This window comes from Crocodylus siamensis, chromosome 8 (assembly GCF_052110815.1).
Source record: "Crocodylus siamensis isolate JL-2025a chromosome 8, ASM5211081v1, whole genome shotgun sequence".
Classification (NCBI taxonomy): Eukaryota; Metazoa; Chordata; order Crocodylia; family Crocodylidae; genus Crocodylus; species Crocodylus siamensis.
Window position 1 is genome coordinate 53761441 of NC_143402.1, and position 20558 is coordinate 53781998.

The following is a 20558-nucleotide window of genomic DNA, read 5'->3' on the forward strand; positions in this document are numbered from 1 at the left end:
GCACGCACACACACAGATGCAGAAAGCCACAATCACACACATCACCTATGCATAAACACATGCACAAATGCACACGGATGCTAAAAGTCACAAACACACAAATATTCACACACGTGCACACGGATCGCGAAAGCCACATACGCACACGCCCCGCCCCCGCTACGCCCTGCTACAGCCCGAGAAGGAAGGGATTAACGAGAGGGGCGTAGCAACCATGGAGTCGCGGTCCTCCACAGAGACCAGAGCGGCGGCAGAAACTGCCTCCTCCGGGCAACCGCGGACGGTCCTGCCTCGCGGTGACGTGCCGGTGGGCGGGGCCTGGAGAGCTGCCCGCCTCTTTGCCGGTCGCCAGCAGCTGCGTCCCGTCCTGCCCGCGCCTCGCCGGGCGTCGGGTATCGGGTATGGCCGCCGCCGCGCCAGCCCAGGTAGGCCCCAGCCGGCCGCGCGGACAGCAGCGGGAGGCCCCGGGGTCCCGGCGGAGCGGCTGCGCGGAAGGGCTCGTTGTCGGGGTGGTGCCGGGCTCTGCAGGGCAGTGCGGGTGGCGCCCCCCATGCAGCTCGTGCCGGGAGAGCCGCCATCCTCCCGGGTGCCCCCGCCGCGGGCTGCCCTCACCCCCTTCAGCCCCAGCACGGCTGCGTCTGCCATCTCTGCACGTCCCGAGAGCCTGGAGATCCAGCACCGCAGAACAGACTCGATTAATCCAGTCTGCTGGGATGTGGGACTTGTCAGTGGTGTCAGCCTCCCCACGCTGAAAATCGGCAGCTGGGATGCTTTAACTAAAGCTCGTTTGACAAGCTTTATTTACCCCCACCCATTTTTCAGTGGGCTGACACCGATGCACATGATACTCTGGGCGTTTTAATTACAGCAGCTCTCGGAGCCACTCTCACTCAAGCACCCCCTCCCAGAGCACGTCTACAAACACCCTTGATTTGTGAGGTAAATCCAGAGAGTTCATAGACTCACAGAGAAGTGGGGTTGGAAGAGGTCTCCTTCGGTCACATAGTCCAACCCCCTATTTCAAATAGGCCAGCGTGTTTTAAACACTAAGAATTGCTATCATGGTCTGTCTTAAGTTCTTTGTAACACAAGGATGGCTCTGTTGTTTTTCAGTACTCAGACAACATGTGAAAGCCAAGAGCTGGCATTTTCTGGGGGGTACTTTGAATCTAAAAAAGGTAGAGAACTGCTGCAATACAGATAAGTAGTTCATTGTGTTAGTCTGGAGGAACAGTTGCTTTTGAAAATCTACACCTCTTTGATTTAGTCAGTCTATAAGGTGCAGCTCTGCCTTGCCCAAGAAAGATAGAGGGAGCAACATGACCTGGCCTGAGATAGACAAGCACATTCTTCCACCAGCAGAGCTCCTGCCTCCTCAGGCCCTTTGTTGGAACAGCTGTCAGCTGAGGGGTGTGAACTTGTGCATTCCCATCTGCTGTAGCCAGGCTGATAAAAGTTTGTAGAGCGCTGCTGTGAGCCATGACAGTCTGAAGTCAGGTGGAAGACGGGGTAGTTTTGCACCTTATAGATTAGTGGTTCTCAGCTGGGATGCTGTGAGAATTAGCAAGGGGTGTTGCAATGCCTCTGCTGACCAGGATTTCCTAAAGGGCATGTGGGAGTAGTCACCCACAGTTCAGGGGGTGACTGCACCCCTGCTCCCAGCCTCCTCTGTTCTCACCAGTGCAGGCTTCCCCATGCCTGGGACAGTGTAAAGGCAGACAGGGAAGGGGAAATGCCTTTGAGCAGGAAGGAGAAGGGAGGGAAGATTTTCATGTGCTTTAGGGTCTTTAAAAATTCCCTAATGGTGCAATGCAATCCAAAAAGAGGGTGCAGTTGCACCACTGCACCCTCTCTGGATCTGCCCCTGTGGCTGCTGCCATGGCATTGAAATTGCCCAGTGCACATCTGTTTTCAGGAGGTACATCAGAGCTGAACTGAGAAGCAGCTGTAGCAGAAAGGTGTGTGCTGCCCACACTGCTTTAGGCAGGCAGGCAGGCATATGCATCAGTGCTGCAGTTTGTCCTGGCTTGGCTCAGCTCAGCTCTGACATGCCACTGGAAAATGGAGGCCTGTGGGGCAGTTTCATAGAGAAAGCAGGTCTGGGAAGGGGCATTTAGTCCACAGGTCATCTAGCTAGTCCAACCCCCTGCCTGAGGCTTGATCATCCCTGTCCAAGCCATCCCATATAAATCCATCATCTAACCTCTTTGTAAAACTGTTGTCAGTGCAACCCTGGCACGTAGCAGTGGCAGCCTGGAGATCCATCCATTGTTACTAGGTAAGACTGTCACAGCTCCATCTGCCCCACTCACCTGTTTCCAGGAGGCTTGGTTTCTCCTGGCTGCAGTGATGGTGGCAGTTGGGATGAATATAATGGTAATTATAATAACCTAATTAACTTCTAACAATTTGTGCCAACCTTGAAGCCCCAGAAGCAGGAGGGAAGAGGGAGCGGGGCAGGAAAAAGTGTAAATAGCAGGAGGAAGTTCCCACTTTTTCTATAGAAAATCATTGGGGTTTGAGTTACAAACCAACTAGACCAAAGGGAGAGCATAGGTAAAAGGTAAGCATCAACACTGGTAACACACTCAGCACTTTAATTTCCCTCCCTCACCTCCAGAGGTGTCCCTAATCAAGCTTTTGGTCCCGGAGTGCTTAAACAGCAGCTGCCCCCAAGTCTGAGTCCAGCTCCTGCAGCCTAGTCCTAGTTCACCAAGCCAGTGAGATCTCCAGCTCCACTGTGCGCCCTTCTTGGGTAGGGGTCCAGTGTACCCCATGCAGCTTGTGGCCCAGCCCCCTATACCATGTGCATCATTGGGTCCAGCTCACTTGCTGTGGGTAGTGTACCCTGTGTTAGCCCTGGTGGCTGCAGACTGAGTGAACCCTGGGGATGGCGCACAGTGTACACACAAATGCACACAATTGGGGATGGTCTTCCTTGGACCAGGGGGTTGGACTAGATGACTTCCTGAGGTCCCTTCCAACCCTCATTTTCTATGGTTCAGTATACACATACATGCATACTTATATATATGTGAGTATATACATACACATACATCATGTGTATCTGTATGTATATATCTGCATGCATGCGTGTGTATATAGCATAACATTTTGTGAGCTTACGCTTACTTCATCAGATGGTGTAAAAGGTCATGCACAGAGTAGTGTGTAAAATGGAGACAGTGATTTGAAAAAAAAGGCAGGAAAAGAAGAGAGAGGAGAGGGGGGTTAGTGCTAGAAGAAGCAAGCAATCAGTAAACCTTTAGGAACAAGGCAGACACAAAAGCTAATCCAGGTAATGGGATAAAAATCTTTTGTGGTGCAGAGTAAGGTTGAGAGCTTCCCCTGGTGTGCTGGGGAGGTTTCTGGTAGCGAAGGATAAATTCCTGGGGTCACTACTGATGGTTTAGTTATGATGGAGGTGCCCCCTAGCATAGACACACTCTGCTGTGTACAAACTAAGGGCTTTGCTGGAGCACCTGTGTCAAATGAGGAGAGGGTAGTTTTGCATCAGTGTCCAGCACAGCCAGGCTGGCATATCTTTGTAATGCATCATAGGGATCAGGATTGTGGGGGCTGGAGCAGACGGGACTGAATGTGTACTGCTTGTGACTGCAGTTCCCAGAGGCCTTTGAGGATGTGGCGCTGTACTTCACCCAGAAGGAATGGGAGCTGCTGGGAGATGGAGATAAGGTGCTTTACCAGGAGCAGATGCTGAGGAATTACCAAGCCCTTCTTTCTCTGGGTAAAGTTCTATTCCTTGCTTCTCCCCAGAGCTATGTGAACTCAGAAATGTCCCCTTTCTCTCCTGGCTCTTCTACAGTCTTCTCCCCATGAGGGTTGGGCTGATGGTCTAAAAATGCTTTTTTTCCCTCCCTAATGTTCTGTCACTGATCAGCCCTGTGTTCTGTTTTATATTTTCATATCCTCTTTTATTGAACCAGTCCCTTTCTCCTGGGTATTCTTGCTCTAACTCCTGCTGCTTCCATATTCAGGAGTTATTTTGCAAGATGATCTTCCTTTGCCCTCCCAACAAGTCAACACCATCCCCCAACCCAAGGTTGAAAAATATTCTTTAAGTATCTTTACTTGATAAATTTGCTTTGGGAGAGAAAAGAGGATAAGTATCATGCCCATACATTTAATTATGTAGGTCCTTTCCAGGTCTACTTCTGTATGATTGTATGATTTTGCACACTGCACAATCAGTTAAAGATTATTCCTTTAACTTTATCAAATGCTGTTCTCTGGTACCTGTGTATAATAAAATCTTATCTACATATTGTGCCATATTGGCTTCAAACTTCTCCATTGGGTTCCACATCTGCCTTTAGCAAAGTCCTTGCTTGAAGAAGCAAAGATTTCTTAGGGTGATATCTTTTATTGGATCAACTGTTTACTTGCAATAGAGTTAGTCAGGTTTTGAATGGAAGACCTGATGAAGAATCTTGCATTCAAAAGCTTATCTAATTCTATACCAGCTACACAGTTGGTCCAATTAAAAAGATCACTCTAAGAAGTTTGCCTCTAACAGAATTTCTGGACCATCATGGCTAGATGAGACAACTGACAGCCAATGCCCAGGAAAAAGCAAACTTGCTAAATGGGTACTTCGCGTCAGTTTTCCACCAGTCCCATGGGATGCCACTGTCCACTATGGAACAGGGAGGCCTGGGTGAGGGAGATTCCTTACCCTCCATCAATGCTGACCTCATGAAGGAACACCCTGAGAGTCTGGATACCTTCAAGTCAGCTGGCCCTGATGGGTTACACCCAAAGGTACTTAGGGAGCTGGCTAGCATCATAGCTCAGCCCCTGGCATGGCTCTTTGAGAACCCCTGGTGCTCTGGTGAAGTGCCCGAAGATTGGAAGAAGGCCAGTGTGGTGCCTACCTTCAAGAAGGGGAGGCAAGTGGATCCAGCAAACTACAGGCCCATCATTCTGACCTCTATCCCGGAGAAGATCCTAGAAAAGATTATCAAAGAGGCCATTCTTAACAGACTGGCTGACGGCAACATCCGGAGGGATACCCAGCACAGGTTTGTTGCGGTTAGGACTTGCTTGACCAATCTAATTTCCTTTTATGACCAGGTGACCTATCACCTGGACAAGGGAGGAGAGATTGATGTCGTATATCTTGACTTTAAAAAGCCTTTGATTTGGTATCCCATGATCACCACTTGGCAAAACTGGCTAACTGTGGCCTTGGCCCCACCACGATGCCCTGGCTGGGGAACTGGCTCTGCAGTAGGACCCAGAGGGTGGTAGTTGACGGAAGTAAATCATTGTGGTGCCCTGTGACCAATGGGGTCGCTCAAGGCTCTGTCCTAGGGCCTGTATTTAACATTTTCATTAATGATGTAGGCACTGGTATCAGAAGCAGACTGGCCAAGTTCGTCAATGACACTGAACTGGGGTAAAGCATCCACATCTGAGGACAGAGGTTAATCCAGTCAGACCTTGATAGGCTCAGGAAATGGGCGGATGAGAACCTGATGGTGTTTAACACCGAAAAATGCAAGGTTCTCCACCTTGGCAAGAAAAACCTGCGGCATGCTTATAGGCTCAGCAGTGCTATGCTGGCTACAGATGAAATGGACTTGGGGGTTATGATTGACCACAAGATGAACATGAGCCATCACTGTGATGCTGCAGCTAGTAAAGTGAGCAAAATGCTGGCTTGCATCCATAGATGCTTCTCAAGCAAATCCCAAGCCGTCATTCTTCCATTGTACTTGGCCCTGGTGGGGCCGCAGCTGGAATACTATGTCCAGTTTTGGGCTCCACAATTCAAAAAGGATGTGGAGAAGCTTGAGAGTGTGCAGAGGAGAGCCACACACGTGATCAGAATTCAGGAAAACAGACCTTATGATGAGAGGCTGAGAGCCCTGGGGCTCTTTAGCCTGGACAAGTGCAGGCTCAGGGGGACCTGGTGACCACCTACAAGTTTATCGGGGGTGACCACCAGGATCTGGGGGAACATCCGTTCACCAAAGTGCCCCAAGGGATGACAAGGCCTAACAGTCACAAACTCCTCCATGACTGTTTCAGACTGGACATAAGGAAGAACTTCCTTATTGTCCGAGCCCCCAAGGTTTGGAATAGCCTGCCGCTGGAGGTCGTTCAAGCACCCACTTTGAACGCCTTCAAGAGACATTTGGATGCTTATCTTGCTGGGATCCTATGATCCCTGCTGACTTGCTGCCCCTGGGGCAGGGGGCTGGACTCGATGATCTTCCAAGGTCCCTTCCAGCCCGAATGTCTATGAATCCAGAACTTCCCTCCTACACTTGCTTAAAGAACAAATTTACCAACAAGTTGTATAAATTTATTAAGTCATAGGTAAAGTCATACCCACAAAACTCATTTACAAAATAAACCATGACCCAAACTCTGTTGTAGTCTAAAAGTTCCAAATCAAACTAGAAGTCAAAGTTGAGGTAATTTTAACAATGTTTTTGAAGATTTCCCTACGCAGCCAAATTCTGTGCTATGCCACCCCCTGCAGTATCTACATGTCTATCCCTGGTTGGCTTGCAGAAAATGGGCGCATACCATTCAGTATCGAAATTGCAGTGTAGAGCTGTTTATTTCCTTCCCTCCCACAGTTTTTTCTTGTTTTGCCAAAAACAACAAATGCACTTTTTTTCTGTAAGAAAAAAAAAAAGTGTTGTGCTTAAAGGAAAAGAAAGTTAAAGGAAATAAGTTGCTCAGAACAGAATAAAATGGTAAATAATTCAAAATTTAACTATTTTCTAGGCGGCAAAAATACATGCGTTCATGTATATCTTTAAAAAGGCCTTCATAAATTTTTCAAAGTAAATGGATGTGGACATCAAGAGCTGGGAGAAGCTAGCTCAGCAGCAGGCAACTATTTTGGGCAGAGGGCCGCTTACCGAGTTTTGGCAAGCGATTGAGGGCCACATGACAGGCAGCCAGGGGAAGATAAATATTATTTTTCTTAATTTGGGGGGGGGGGGCCTGCAGGCTGGATAGAATGGCCTGGCAGGCCACATCTGGCCCCCGGACCACATTTTGCCCAGCCCTGAGCTAGCTGCTGACCAACTCCAATGGCACCGCAAATCTCAAACAACCAGCAGCCCATTTTGAGGTAAAGTATCTTGTCCTCAAAGCAGAGGAGAGAGTGGAGGAAGGAAAAGGAGAAGAATCCCAGCCTGCAGCCTACTCTTTCCTGCAGAATGACCTGCAACTTTTGCTGATGGATTTGTGGCTTTAGGATTGGACTTTTAAGTCACCTCATGTGGCCCCCTTAAAGTATAGCCAGCTCTCCTGGACTCCTTTTCCCCTCAGACTTGCCTCTCAGGGGCTCCAACTTACCAGCTCCCTGAATTTGTTAGTTTGCTTTTCTGAAATCCAGTCTTTGTTCCCTGCCTTCCTTCTTCTATCATTTTGTGGTCACTGTCATCCAAGTTACCTTCCTTCTTCACATTCTCAACCAATTGCACCCTGTTTGTGAGCAGCAAGTTGGAAAGAGCTTCCCCGCATAGCTGACTTCTCTACCACCTGAACCAAAAATTATCCCCAACAGCCTCCCAGAATTTGCTGGACTGTCTGTGCCCTGCTTTATTTCCTTCCCAACAGATGTCACAGTAATTGAAGAATGCCTTGTGAACCAGGTCCTTTGATGTGGACACTTCCATTAGTTGTTTGGAGAAGGTCTCATCCACATTTTTCCTCCTGCGTTGGTGGTTTAGAGCAGATGCCTGCTGGGATGGCCTCCCTGTAGTTCTCCCTTCTGACTTTACAGACTTTCAACAGGTTTATCTTCCACTTCATACTGTATCTCAGAACATATGTTTATATATAGGGTAATACTTCCTCTTCCCCCAGCCTGTCTTTCCTGAACAAGTCATAGCCATCCATGACTGTACTCCAGTCATGTGAACTATCCCCCCACATCTCTGTAATCTCAGTTATGTAATTCCACACTTGTACTAGGCTTCCAGTTCTTTGTTTATTTTCCATGCTTCTCGTATTAGTCTATAAAAAATTTAGGTACTGTATTTAGTCAAATCCAGGACAGTTTTTCTTCCCCCCATTCAACATGCTGGGGAGAAAAGCCCCTCTCATGGATTCAAACAGAAGGTGAGAGAAGGTGTAGGTGGCTGCTGAGGTTTCAGCTCTAGCTCTGGTCCAGGGTTGGAATCAGAGCCATAGCTGCTAATCTCTGACAACCTGGGGCTGTGGTCAGGGCCAGGGCAATATCATTAGTGCTAGCATTGGAGCTGCCACCATTACAACTTCATAGATGGGACTAGAACCAGCATGTCCTCTGTGCCCTAGGCTAAAGCCAGAGCTGCAGTCACAACAGAGTGTATTTGGCAGCCAGGGGGCAGGTGCCAAGGTAGTACATGCATGGCGGGGCGAGTGGGGGGATGGGGAGCAAGTGGCTTGGGGATGGGTACTGGGGGGGGGCAGACACCACAGGGGGACAGGTGCCAAAGGGCCCAGACATGTGTGGGGCAAGCCCTGGGATGCGCAGGTGTTGGGGGGGCGGGGAGGGGCACAGGTTTCAGGGGGAACAGGTGTCAGGTTGGGCAAGTGGTGGAGGGGACTTACCACAGGGGCAAGGTGCAGGTGGCAAGGGGCAGGTCTCTTTCCTTCCCCGCCTTGCTGCTACTTTCCCTGCTGCAATAGTTTGGTGGGGGAGAACAAATTTAAGGTGATTTTCCAATAATTGGATTTGATTCATGGGAAGTTGTAACAAATGTATACATTTTTCCATAGATCAAATCAAATTATTGGAGGGTCATCTTAAATTTAAAGTCGATTTGAATTCAGGTAAATATGGCAATTAACTGTTTGACTCCCTGAGAACATTGCTAGGGCTCCCGGTATTGCTTCCCCTTTCTAGGGTTTTTAGCCATGTCCCCTGGCTCTTCACTTATCTCTGGGCTATTTCTCTCCATCCCCCAGCAAACCTAGTTTAAAGCCCTTCTTTCTAAGTTAGTGAGCCTGTACCTGAAGACACTGTTCCCTGCCTAAATCAGGTGGACCCCATCTCTTTCCAGCTTTTCTTGGAACACCACCCCCTGGTCAAAGAAGCCAAAGCCCTGCTGTTGACACCACATATGTAGCCATGTCTTGATTGTCACTTAAAGAAGTGCTTCTCCCTTTCCCTGCTGGCGCTCGCTAAGCGTCCAGTGAAGGACAAAGGTAAGGAAGTGTCTGGGCAAAACGCCTAGAAAATTATCCACTCAAACACCCTGTTTGCTGGTCTAGATATCATCTGAGTTCTGGCCTGCCTTGCCTTTCAGGTAGATAGGTAGTCAGGTGGTCAGTATCTTTCACCCTGAACAAGAATAGCAGTATTACATGTGATCACCTTCACCTGAAATCTTTTTGTTTTGTGCCCAGTCTTCTGGGTTAAATGCAGTAACTGCCATTACCCTTCCTCTCCTAATGTTTTGGAAACTTCCAAAGGTTGGGCATAGGACCTTGTTATTTTTTCTAATTTTTCTTTTCTTTTGACCCTCCTGATTTAGGTTATACTATAAGTATGACCTCTTTCCCTGTATCCTAAAGTAAATCTTCATCAAGCTCTTTATTATGATAACAAGACCATATGGGTAGTCTTTGTTACATGGCCCTGGCTTTTGGGTATGAACTAACTCCCACCATTTTTTCCTCTTGGATTCATTTCTTTATTATTTCTTTGGGAATGGCACAAAGTTGTCAAGTAGGACACCATATTGGGCCACTTTGGAGGTGATCTTATGCTCCTTTTTTAGAAACTGTGCTTATCAGAAGCCCAGCGTGTGGAATTGCAAGCTGTAAAACTGTACCTTTCTTCTTTTCTTTAATCTCTGTAACTGAAAGACTGTCATACATACTGCAGTACTGACCAACCTGTGTATTCATAGAATCATAGAGAAGTCAGACTGGAAGGGACCTCCAGAGGTCACGTTTAGTCCCACCTCTGCCTGAGGCAGGATAGTCCTGGTCCTAAACAACCTACACAAATCCATAATCTAATTCTTAGTAAAACTACTGTCACCCCTGGCACAACACAAGACATAACACCTGAACATGCCACAGGTAAAGCAGGGGAACCACAGCAGCCAACATCCCGCTTCTGTAAAAGGTTGTTAATATACACTCAAGGGACAAGGTGCACAGACGGAAACAACAGGCAAGTGAAAGTTTTTTAATTCAGTCTGACCAGATTGCATCTAATCTAATCGCAAATTAATAGAATAGAAAATACAAGATTGGCTTTCAATATTAGACTTAAGCCCACTTGGTAGTATCAACTGGTTAATTAAAGGGCTGGTCTCTCTCTGGCTGTTTCCTCTGGCACTGAAGTCTTGTTTATGCAAAGAAACTCACCAACAGATGTTGGATATCTGACTTTCAGGACCTGGACTCTGAAACTCGGGCAAAGAAGGTTGTCTTAACAGACTGGCCTCATGTTAGCATATGAAGATAACTTCTATTTTTCCCTCCTAAGAGAGAGAAGGTTTACAGTTCCTAAGGTTTATAACCAGCTTGTTATCTGGAACCTTTCCAGGTTTTTTACTGTTTCCTTTATTTGTAATTTATTTTTCTTCTCCATAGACTAGCTTTTTTGTTTTTGTTTTTTAGGTAATCATTTCTGTTCTTCAGAATCTAAAAATATCTTATTGGTTGGGACTGAAATAACAATAGTTTGAGAGAATTCCATGTTTAAAAAATACAAATGAGAGCTTTGTTAAAATCTTCATATACATTCAGTCAGACTACTCGGTTTTGGTGGGATAGGTCTATTGAACTTATGTTGGTACTTCAGACTGTATCTGGGGGTCAACAAATATTTGCACCTAACCTTATTTTAAAATCACCCTTTTCTGTACACTGTTGGTGTGAATTGCTCCATTAAAAAGTTTCATTGTCATCCAACTGTCATTGACTCTTCACTGTCAAGAGTCCATGCAAATCTTCATCGAGAATAAACCCATTTCTAGTTCTTGGCCTGGAATTACCCTGATAATAATAAGTTGTATCAGTCCACAAGTGTGTCCAATCTCTTTCTTTTAAGTTTGGTATCTAAAAACATAAGTTTTCTTTTTCTTCTTCTTACTACATCACAAGTCACTGCACCTCTATCTGCCTTCTCTGGTACTTCTGAGAGTTTTATACCTTTTCTGTGTGTCTCTGTGGTTCATGCTTTATATTTTATGTGACCATCCTTGCACCTTGCTGGGGAACTAGGACCATCATCTATTGAAGGATTCTGACTGGTTTCTTCTAATGCTAAATGTACCTTCCCTGTTCTTTCCAGGGCCCTTAAAATTTTGTTTCCATTGGATCTGTTTCCCAGATCTTGACTGGACACTGTATGGAGAGTAAATTAAAATAGCTACCATTTTTTCATTTCCCCACACAGGATGTCAAGGTCCTATGCCAGACTTGATCAACCGCATCCAGCGAGGGGAGGTGGAGCTTTGGGTCTGTGATGACGAAGACCCTGGAGAAAATGCATGGTTTGAGGGCCTGTCCCCAGGTGAGCTGAGTCAGTCACCCTGCCCCACCTCCCCGTCTCCTTAGCACTGGTTTGTACCGAAGTGATGGGATGAGCTGGATCCCTGGAAATGGGTCCTGAGCTTCATCTCACTGTACTAACCTCTAAGGGCTGTCCCTCTGTGTTATCCAGGCGGGTGTGTGGTTCCACTCCCTGCAGTTCAGTGGTGTGGGTACAGGCAACTGTTGCAACATTCTTCCGCTTAATTGGAGAATGAAATCAACTTTGATCCTTCAGCGTGTCTCCTACTACCTTCCTTTCTGGAAATTGAGCCCCAGGTACCTGAGAGGGGGAGACGGTTCCACCCCTAGGGAAGTCTTGCAAAGCTAGGGCCAAAGCTGCACCTGATATTGCAATATTAAGTGCAAATCTAGTGTCCCTGGAGTACTATGGGCTATAATGTCCATCTTCAGTCAGTAGTAGAAGACATAACACCCTCCGCAAGATGGGATCTGTATTGTCACATGGCAGGTGTCATGGTGGGCAGGAACTCTGGAAGCCTATGGGGATTGTGATCTATGGAAGTGGAGGTTCTGCTACCCACTGCATGGCTCCCAGGTGCAGGTGGGCATTCACAGACACTTATGCCCTGGGGGTTGTCGACTCCTGGTTGGCACCAGTATCTCCTTTCTGCTGCATCTCTGGGGCCCCCAGTGGCAGCAGCCCTGGGCCCTGTGATGGGTGCAAGTTAATTCCAGAGTTAACCAGTTTGTCTTGGTGCAGATTCCTCCGACATGGAAGACACCTGGGACTTGTTGGCAGAAGAAAGCTTTATGGGCTTGTTCCCTGGACCGGACCTTTCCCTGGAAACAGGTAAGAAGTAAAGTTCTGGTCCTTCCAGAAGGGAGAGACTCAGAGCTTATTTCAGGCCTGGCTCATGATCTGCAAATCTTCCCCTCCTAGAACATTCCCTTGTAGGAGGAGAGCTGACGTTGGTTTTTCTTCATAAGCCCAGTAACCTTTAGGGCTTGCTTGTACCATAGCAGAGGTGTGTCCCAAACAGGGCAGTGCTCAGCATAACCATGCACCCACATATGCTGTTCTCTAAATGCAGAACTATGCCAGTCAGGCTTCATACATATCTTGGGATGCCATTCTTAGGACTGCCAGAGATCGAGTTCTCAAGAACAGACATTGGGATAGAGCCATGAATAGCCTCTTGGGTAAAACTCTTGGTCTTGGTAATGGCAGTCATCTTTCCCAGTACCCACCATTGCTTTGGTGTAGACAGACCCTTAGGTAGTCTCACTCTAGCAATTGCCTCTAGTCTCATTCTCCACCATAAGGCCCCTGCCACATGTTACATATATTACGCATTTCACTGGTGTTTTCACACAATAAATTAGATTTGCTACAAGTGCGAAGAAAGATTGGCCAAGTGTACAAAATAATTATCACACAATTAATACATTTAGTAGGGGTGCACTGAAAAAGATTTTCTTGGCTGATACCAATAGCTGATTTACAGGAATGCAGCTTGGAGAGCTGCTTCCTGCCTGTAAGTCTGGGGGTGTGGTGTGGGGGGGAGGGGCATGGGGGGCTGGAGATCAAGGCCCCCACAGTGAGGGAGGGAGTGAGGCAGGGGCAGGTGCTGCCCAGCCAGGGCAGTGAATGGGACCCAGCGCTGGGAGTAGGACGGAGCTGTGGGCAGTTCGTCCAGGGTGGGGGAGGGAGGAGGGGCAGCTCCCCACTGCTGTGCACACTCCCAGGTGAGGCATAGGGGGCATGTGCCCCCCACCCTCCCAGATTTGTGTATGGGGTGGAGGCGGCCTGTCCACTACGGGCTTATAGCCAGAGGTTGCAGCAGCCTCTCCCTGGTTGCGGGGGGGCCAGGCTGGAACTGTGCTTGGGCAGGGACAGGGCAGGCTCAGTTGAGCTGCAGTATTGGGAGGGGTGGCTATGAGATAGCGGGGTGGTTTTAGCCCCCACAAGCTCTTCCCTAGTGCCACCTCTGCTTGGGGCACTCCACTTTGCTGCCTTTTTCCTTGGGAGCTCTGCGTTGGCTGTGTCCCCTACCTGCCCTGCAGCACAGCGTTCCCGAAGAAAAGGCAGAAGAATGGAGTGATGACCTGAGGGGGGGTATGCTGGTGGAGTTCAGGGAGGCAACAGCCACGCCAAAATTTGCCCTAGCCCTCCTGTAGCTACCCCTCTCAGTGCCACTGCTGCTGTACCCTGGCCTGCCCTGAGCACAGCCCTCACCCAGCCCCTCTGCTGGGAAGAGGATGGTACAGCCCCTGGCCCTGAGCCCACAGCAGGTAGTTTGCCCTCACTTTCACTCCGCAAACAAATCTGGGGTGCATATGACCCCCATGCCTTCCTCTGGGGGTGCACGCAGTGGCAGGAAACAGCCCCCTGCTATTCACCCCTCCTGTACCCCCTGGATGAGCCGCCTGCGGTTTTGTCTTGCACCCTGCCCTGGATCCCATTCACTGTCCTGGCTGGGCAGCACCTGTTCCTGCCCCGCTACCCCCCTCACTGTGAGGGCCTCAATCTGCACCCTTGCCCTCCTGACTTACCAGCCAGATGCTACTCTCCAAGCTGCCAGGCTGCATTCCTCATTGTGTGTACGCTGCGGCTGCACGCATGCATGTGGCATTTATCGGTAACGTTACTGGCGAAAAAACCCCAATTGCTGATGATGTTAATTTTCCTGCTATTGATGCTGATCCAATATGCAGTTGATGTATCTGTGTACCTCTAACGTTTAGACTGGCCACAGGTGCCGAGTACTGGTCATACCATAAAAATGGCCATCCAGCTATGAAAGGAACCAAAGTTAGTGCTTGAAAATGTGTAACAACTTTATACAAAGATGTAACAACTTTATAGCTGGTTTCTGTCCAGCTTTAATTTGAACTTTTGACAGGGCCCACAGAGACAAAGGGGTGATTCAGATCCCCATTCAGACAGGGCTTGAATCTGAGACAGAAACACTTGGAAATGGCATGCAAACTTCACCAGGGAACTAGACGACATGAGTACACCACACTGCCGTGCCCCTCTACCCCCTGTAGTTGGGACTACTAGGAATTGAACCACTTGTTTTCACAGGGTACCCAACTGCCAAAGCCAGGCTCTGCTCTGGGGCACATCCCAGAACAGGGAAACAGCAGAGCTTTTCATTTTCCTAGCAGCACAAGGGCTAATATCTGGGTTCCCTTCTCTACTCAGTAGGTTCCTGGACACCACTAGGAGGCTACTATTCAACTCTGCTCGAAGAGCCCACAGACCTGAACCCATTTGCAGCCAGCAACCAGCTCCCTGCACTGTGGGGACAGAGAGCAGCTGAGCCCCAAATGAGCCCTGTGTGCAGAGAAGGATTCAAGGGGCAGAGAGATGTGAGGAGCCAAGAGGGCAGTGCTTACGGCGGAGAGGTGTTGTATCCGTACAGCACAGATATGTTGTTTAAAAGCAGAGCGTATGATGAGAATTTCTGGGATCAACAGGAGCTCAGGGGGACCCACAGGAGGGAGACAACAGCCCATGCCTGTGCCCAGTGCGGAAAGAGTTTCCGCTACAAATCTCGTCTCCTGGAGCACCAGAGAACGCATTCAGGGGAGCGCCCCCACCTTTGCGGGGACTGTGGGAAGAGCTTTGCCTCTCCATCCCAACTCCGAGTCCACCGGCGCATCCACACTGGGGAGAAGCCATACCGCTGCAGCCACTGTGGAAAGAGCTTTAACCAAGCCTCCCCCTTGCAAGTCCACCAGCGCATCCACACTGGAGAGAAGCCCTACCGTTGTGACCAGTGTGGGAAGAGCTTCCGGCAGAGCTCTGCTCTCATCCAGCATCAGCACGTCCACAGTGGGGAGAAACCACACTGTACGGAGTGTGGAAAGAGCTTCAACAGCCCATCCCACCTACGAGTGCACCGGCGCCTGCACACTGGGGAGAAGCCCCATCGTTGCCCAGAGTGTGGGAAGAGCTTCAACAGCTCATCTCACCTCCGTGTGCATCGGCGTGTGCACACCGGGGAGAAGCCATATGGTTGCGCCGAATGTGAGAAAAGCTTCACCCGACCCGACCTGCTTCGTGTCCACCTGCGTGTGCACACGGGGGAGAAACCTTATCACTGCATGGAGTGTGGGAAGAGCTTCACCCGCCCATCCAACCTCCAGTCTCACCAGCGTGTCCACACCGGGGAGAAGCCATACCGCTGTGGGCAGTGTGGCAAGTGTTTCACCCGCCCATCCTACCTCCGCGTGCACCAGGGCATGCACACTGGAGAGGAGCAGCTTATACCACAATTCTGAATGTGAGAAGTGCTTTGGGCCTAGCTCAGATTTCATCAAGTGCAAAAGAGCCCACATGCCAGACCATTGGTATTGATGCAGGGCAGCTTGTGCCAGGTTTTGCCTCAACCAGCTCCCCACCACCTGTGCCATGTTGGGGAGGTTTGGGAAATCCCCCACCTCCTCATTCACCAGGCACTGGGTTTCCACATCCCCAGGGCCATGGCAAAAGGGAGTCACAGAGAAGGGAGAAGAGGTTTGGGGCATGTGTGCTGCAGAGATAGGGGCACTGACTGGCTGCCCATTCCTGGGGTGCTGTGCTGGGGATTGCAAGCCAGGGAGGGGGATAGGGTGTATAGAGGTGGTGGGGGTGTTGTGATGGGGGATGGGGAGGATTGTAGTGGGGGTGTTGAGTGACAGCATGGGATCCACAGCAGCAGGCTGGCTGATCTGAGCAAGGGCAGGAGGCTTCAGGATGTGATGGGGCCCAGTGCTGGGCTTGGCTGGGCTGAGCCAGGCTTGGGTCTAGCTAGAACAACCAGATAGAGGATAGGGGAAGATTGCTGTCATTAACAATAAGATGAATCAGGCAGCAGAGAAAATCTGGGCCTGGATGAGAAAGCAGGAGCTGCCCCAGTGAGCTGAGCCCTGGAAGCAGTGTAGAGGGAGGGAGGGGAGCATGGGCTGGTGCCAAACAATTTCCACATTGTGGCTTCCCACTTGGGGCTGCCTATCCTTGCAAGCAGCCCTGGTTTCAGAGCTTTCGCTGTGCCGAATGCATCTCTCCAGAGGGAAGCAGCCCTGATTGCATTCCTTCGGGTTCCTCATCCACCATCACCACCTGCTGCATGTGTTCCCAACTAGCCTGTGTCCAGAAGGCGTGTTAACCTGTTCCTTCCCTGGGCAGAACAGCCTAGGAAGGGGCAGGAAAAATGAGGCCTGCCCCATGGTGAGAGAGGAGGAGCAGAATGCTCATAGTCTCTGGGATCAGTGGCTACAGCAGCATTTGATGGGTAAGGAAGTGTGACCCTGAGCTACTCCAGAGGATGGTACCCAAGGACCCAGCCGCAGTATGGCAGCAGATACTCAGCAAGGACAGGATAGTCATCAGGAAGGCCAAAGGAAGGGTTCTGAGCATCTGTTGCCTTTCTCCACCCCCCCTCCTCCAGTCTCTACCCCAGATCTGGAGAATGACACAGGGGACATTTGGAATCTACCTTACCATGTCTCTGAATTTAACTCCCCACCTACCCTGTGCCAGGCAATGAGGCCTACAAGTCGGGCACTGCTTTTTCTACCAAGCCAAACACAGCAGAGAGGCAAGAGAGTCCAGTGAAATCCAGTGTGGAGTTATTGTCCAGGCCTTCAACTGTGCCAGTTCTTCTTGATGCTCTTACTGCTCCCCCCAGGAAAGAACCTTACCTGCCTCATTAAAAGGAGCAGGATGCAAAGGAAGCTGTGACTGAAGGACCTTGGGGGAAATGGGACAAAGGGAGACCCCAAGGCAGCAAAGCCAATTCTGATTCTCTTGGGAGGGGGAGGAAAGGCAGGCAACAGCCCCTGCTAGGAAGCCTGAAGCCCAGCCCCCATTCATGTACTTGCTAAGTCACTAGACCCTGATTGTCTCCTTTAAAATCGAATATAAGTAGATGATTGTCCAGCGTCCTGATCAGATAATGAAATGACTGAAATTGTAGTTGTGACCATTGTAGCATTGAATGAACTTTTTTATTCTGCCTGTGGTTTGCAGCTGTGTGTTTGTTATGGTCTTGTTTTCATTTGTATTTAGTGCCCACCCACAGGTCAATCAGAGGTGGACTTTCCTACAGCATGAATGATGAAGGAACCTAGCAGGATACCCCATCCACTCTGCCTTACCATGCTTTCTGACTTAAAGGCCCCTACTATATATTACTCGTGTGCAATTCACGGGTTATTTGAACAATATATTTAGCTTGATCACATGCAGAGTAATTAACACATGATAAACATGACTATCCTGCTCTAAAAAGAGCCAACCAGCTATGATATTAGTGCTTGAAGATCTCTAACAGCTCTAGAGCTGTTTTCTGTCAGCTTTCATTTGAATGTGTGGCAGGGCCCAAAGGCCCTGGGTCCTGTCTCCTGGGTCCTGGAAGGATCCTCCACAAGCTCAGCCCAGGGAGAACAAGCCTATCATGACAGCCCTATTCCATGGGGCATGGGAGCTCCTGTCAGGCTTCATCTTTTGCTTTTCATAGAGAAAGGCATGTCTGCAGGCAGAGAAAATGGTGCAGTGGTGTGTGTGTGTGTGTAGCACAATTGCATCGAGCAATCTTATCTTCCTGATATAGGAGACAGTGGGCAGGGATTGTTTATCCCAAACTAGTAGTAATTGTGTTGTGGGTGAGGATTTGGCACTGGCGTGGCATGTGAACAGCAGTAGAGCTACCCTGAAGGACCCCAGGAAGCTCCCTGTATAAGCCAACCCCCGGCAGCAAGATGCTGACCCTGACAACAGGGATGATCACTCAGTGGTAGGGAGGAACAACCCTAAGGGGCCAGGCCTGTTCAGTTTAGAACACTGACACTGGAGGTGGGGACATGAAAAGGGTTTCCAGAGTACTGAATGGTGAAGAGAAAGTCCCTAGGAATTTATTAGACTGTCTCACCAGACAAGAACCAGAGCTCACAACATGAAACTAGGAGGCGGTCAGCTTAAAGCTAACACGAGGAGGTTCTTCTTTCCCCCAATGTGTTATTAAATGGGGGAACTCGTTGCTACCAGATGTGGTTGAAGCTGACGGTTTAGCTAGATTCACCGAGGGATTGGACCCTTTCTTGGAGGAAAGGAGCATTGGTAGCTATTGAGCATGGGGGTGAGGGGCACAGCCTCTGAATCAGAACTTTCTAGACCTTAAATGCTGGAGGCTGCAAGTGAAAGAGGAACGGAGGGAAAAACCCTGGTCAGACCCAGTTCACTCTCCCTCTCAGCATCTGCTCTTGGCCATCATGTGACACAGGAGACCAGGCAAGATGGACCAAGGATCTGACCCAGTCAATAGCATGTCTTATGTAAGCTCAGACCCCTTTTGGCAGGTTGCTCTTTCCATCTTTGTCAGCCAAAGCCAAGCTGGAAGTATATGCCAGGGTAGAGACTTTAGAGTCCAAGATGTGCTTCTGCAAAAAGGATTGAAATATAATGCAACTGGTTTTATTGCCTTAAAAAAACACTAACCACTCAGACTGTGCTCTCTTCCTGCAGCTTTTCCCAAAGGAAAAGAGAAGCAATCATCAACAACAAACAGCAGCTGTGCCCCCAAAGCAGTACTGTCTGGTTGGCCTTCTGTGCAGAGCATAGCACTCTTCACTGTGGGTAGTCAGACCAGTCAGTCTGAGGCACGCTTCTGTAGCAAGAGAACTATAGAAACGATTCCTGAAAACAGTCTTGGTTACAAATTGCTAATTGCTTAAATCACGAGTGAGACTTTATAAAGGGGGATAAGGTGAGGTGCTGCGTTTATTGATTACATGATTTAGACATAAAGGTTTGGACACGCTATTTATACAAACACAAATCATACACATCCTTACACACAGGCATACACATACACAAAGCAACTATTTCATTTACACATACACTAGCCCAGGGTGGCTAACCCAGGCTTATTGAGTAGATGATGATGATTTGAAGATAGCAGATTTGAAGATAACAGCTGGAGCGGAGTGAACAGAAGCATCTGTGCTCTGATGAAACAGCAGTAGAGAAAGAGACTCGCCCAACTTGGCATTTTCAAAATGTTCTTTTATAGGGATTGGCATCCTTTGTTTCAGTGCTTTGGGATTTTTTTATACCTAGTGTCTGTTTCTGCGGTTGTTCATCTTCAGCTTAGCTTAGCCTTGAAGTGTTTTTGCTGCCTACATAAAAGTACTTCTGTTATCTCCTTTGTGCCCTCAAGCTTGAAAGGGATTCTTCAGCCGTTTGTTAGTTAGCTACTGGCTGGTAATTTCCACATCTGGCATCTCATTGCTTACATAAACAGTTTCATAGATTTCATAGACATTAGGGCTGGAAGGGACCTCGGGAGATCATCGAGTCCAGCCCCCTGCCCAAAGGGCAGGAAGTCAGCTGGGGTCATAGGATCCCAGCAAGATAAGCATCCAATTTACTCTTGAAGGTGTTCAATGTAGGTGCTTGAACCACCTCCGCTGGCAGACTGTTCCAGACCTTGGGGGCTCGGAGAGTAAAGAAATTCTTCCTTATGTCCAGCCTGAAACGGTCTTGCAGGAGTTTGTGACCGTTCGACCTCGTCATCCCTTGGGGCGCTCTGGTGAACAAACGTTCCCCCAGATCCTGGTGGTCAGCCCTGATAAACTTATAGGTGGCCATCAGATCACCCCTGAGCCTGCGCTTTTCCAGGCTAAAGAGTCCCATGTCTCTCAGCCTGTCATCGTAAGATCTGTTTTCCTGACCTCTGATCATGCGCGTGGCTCTCCTCTGGACTCTCTCAAGCTTCTCCACATCCTTTTTGAATTGTGGAGCCCAAAACTGGACGCAGTATTCCAGCTGCGGCCTCACCAAGGCCGAGTACAAGGGGAAAATGACGTCCCGGGATTAAATCATCTTTTCCTGTCTCTATGCTATTCTTTCACTAGTCTCCTTTTTACACACACTTATACATAAAGGCTATGCAGTGTTTATTTATGTCAAGCAGAAGGATACAAAATAGAGTTTTCAAATTGCTTACAAGACAAGACAAACATAGTTATATTTTACTATTATTACACTCTATTTTAACATCAGCTACATTAGTTTATTTCAT

At 48.8% G+C, this 20558-nt stretch overlaps 1 protein-coding gene and 1 pseudogene across 1 annotated transcript; one reads left to right on the top strand and one right to left on the bottom strand.

The window, feature by feature from the left end:
* The first annotated feature begins 258 nt into the window (after positions 1–258).
* On the top strand, positions 259–19856 carry LOC149858587 (uncharacterized). The gene is made up of 5 exons (XM_090060136.1): positions 259–425; positions 3622–3748; positions 11390–11506; positions 12248–12337; positions 14696–19856. Exons 1-5 carry the CDS (start codon positions 402–404, stop codon positions 15775–15777), a joined length of 1440 nt encoding a protein of 479 aa, XP_089916262.1. The 5' UTR covers positions 259–401; the 3' UTR covers positions 15778–19856.
* LOC149858588 (small nucleolar RNA U3) lies at positions 18972–19190 on the bottom strand (annotated as a pseudogene).
* Positions 19857–20558: the final 702 nt, after the last annotated feature.

Coding starts and splice junctions, on each gene's coding strand:
- LOC149858587 (XM_090060136.1), top strand. CDS start 402: ATGGCCGCCGCCGCGCCAGCCCAG. Junction 426..3,621: donor CCGCCGCCGCGCCAGCCCAG/GTAGGCCCCAGC, acceptor TTGTGACTGCAG/TTCCCAGAGGCCTTTGAGGA. Junction 12,338..14,695: donor GGACCTTTCCCTGGAAACAG/GTAAGAAGTAAA, acceptor TTCTCTACTCAG/TAGGTTCCTGGACACCACTA.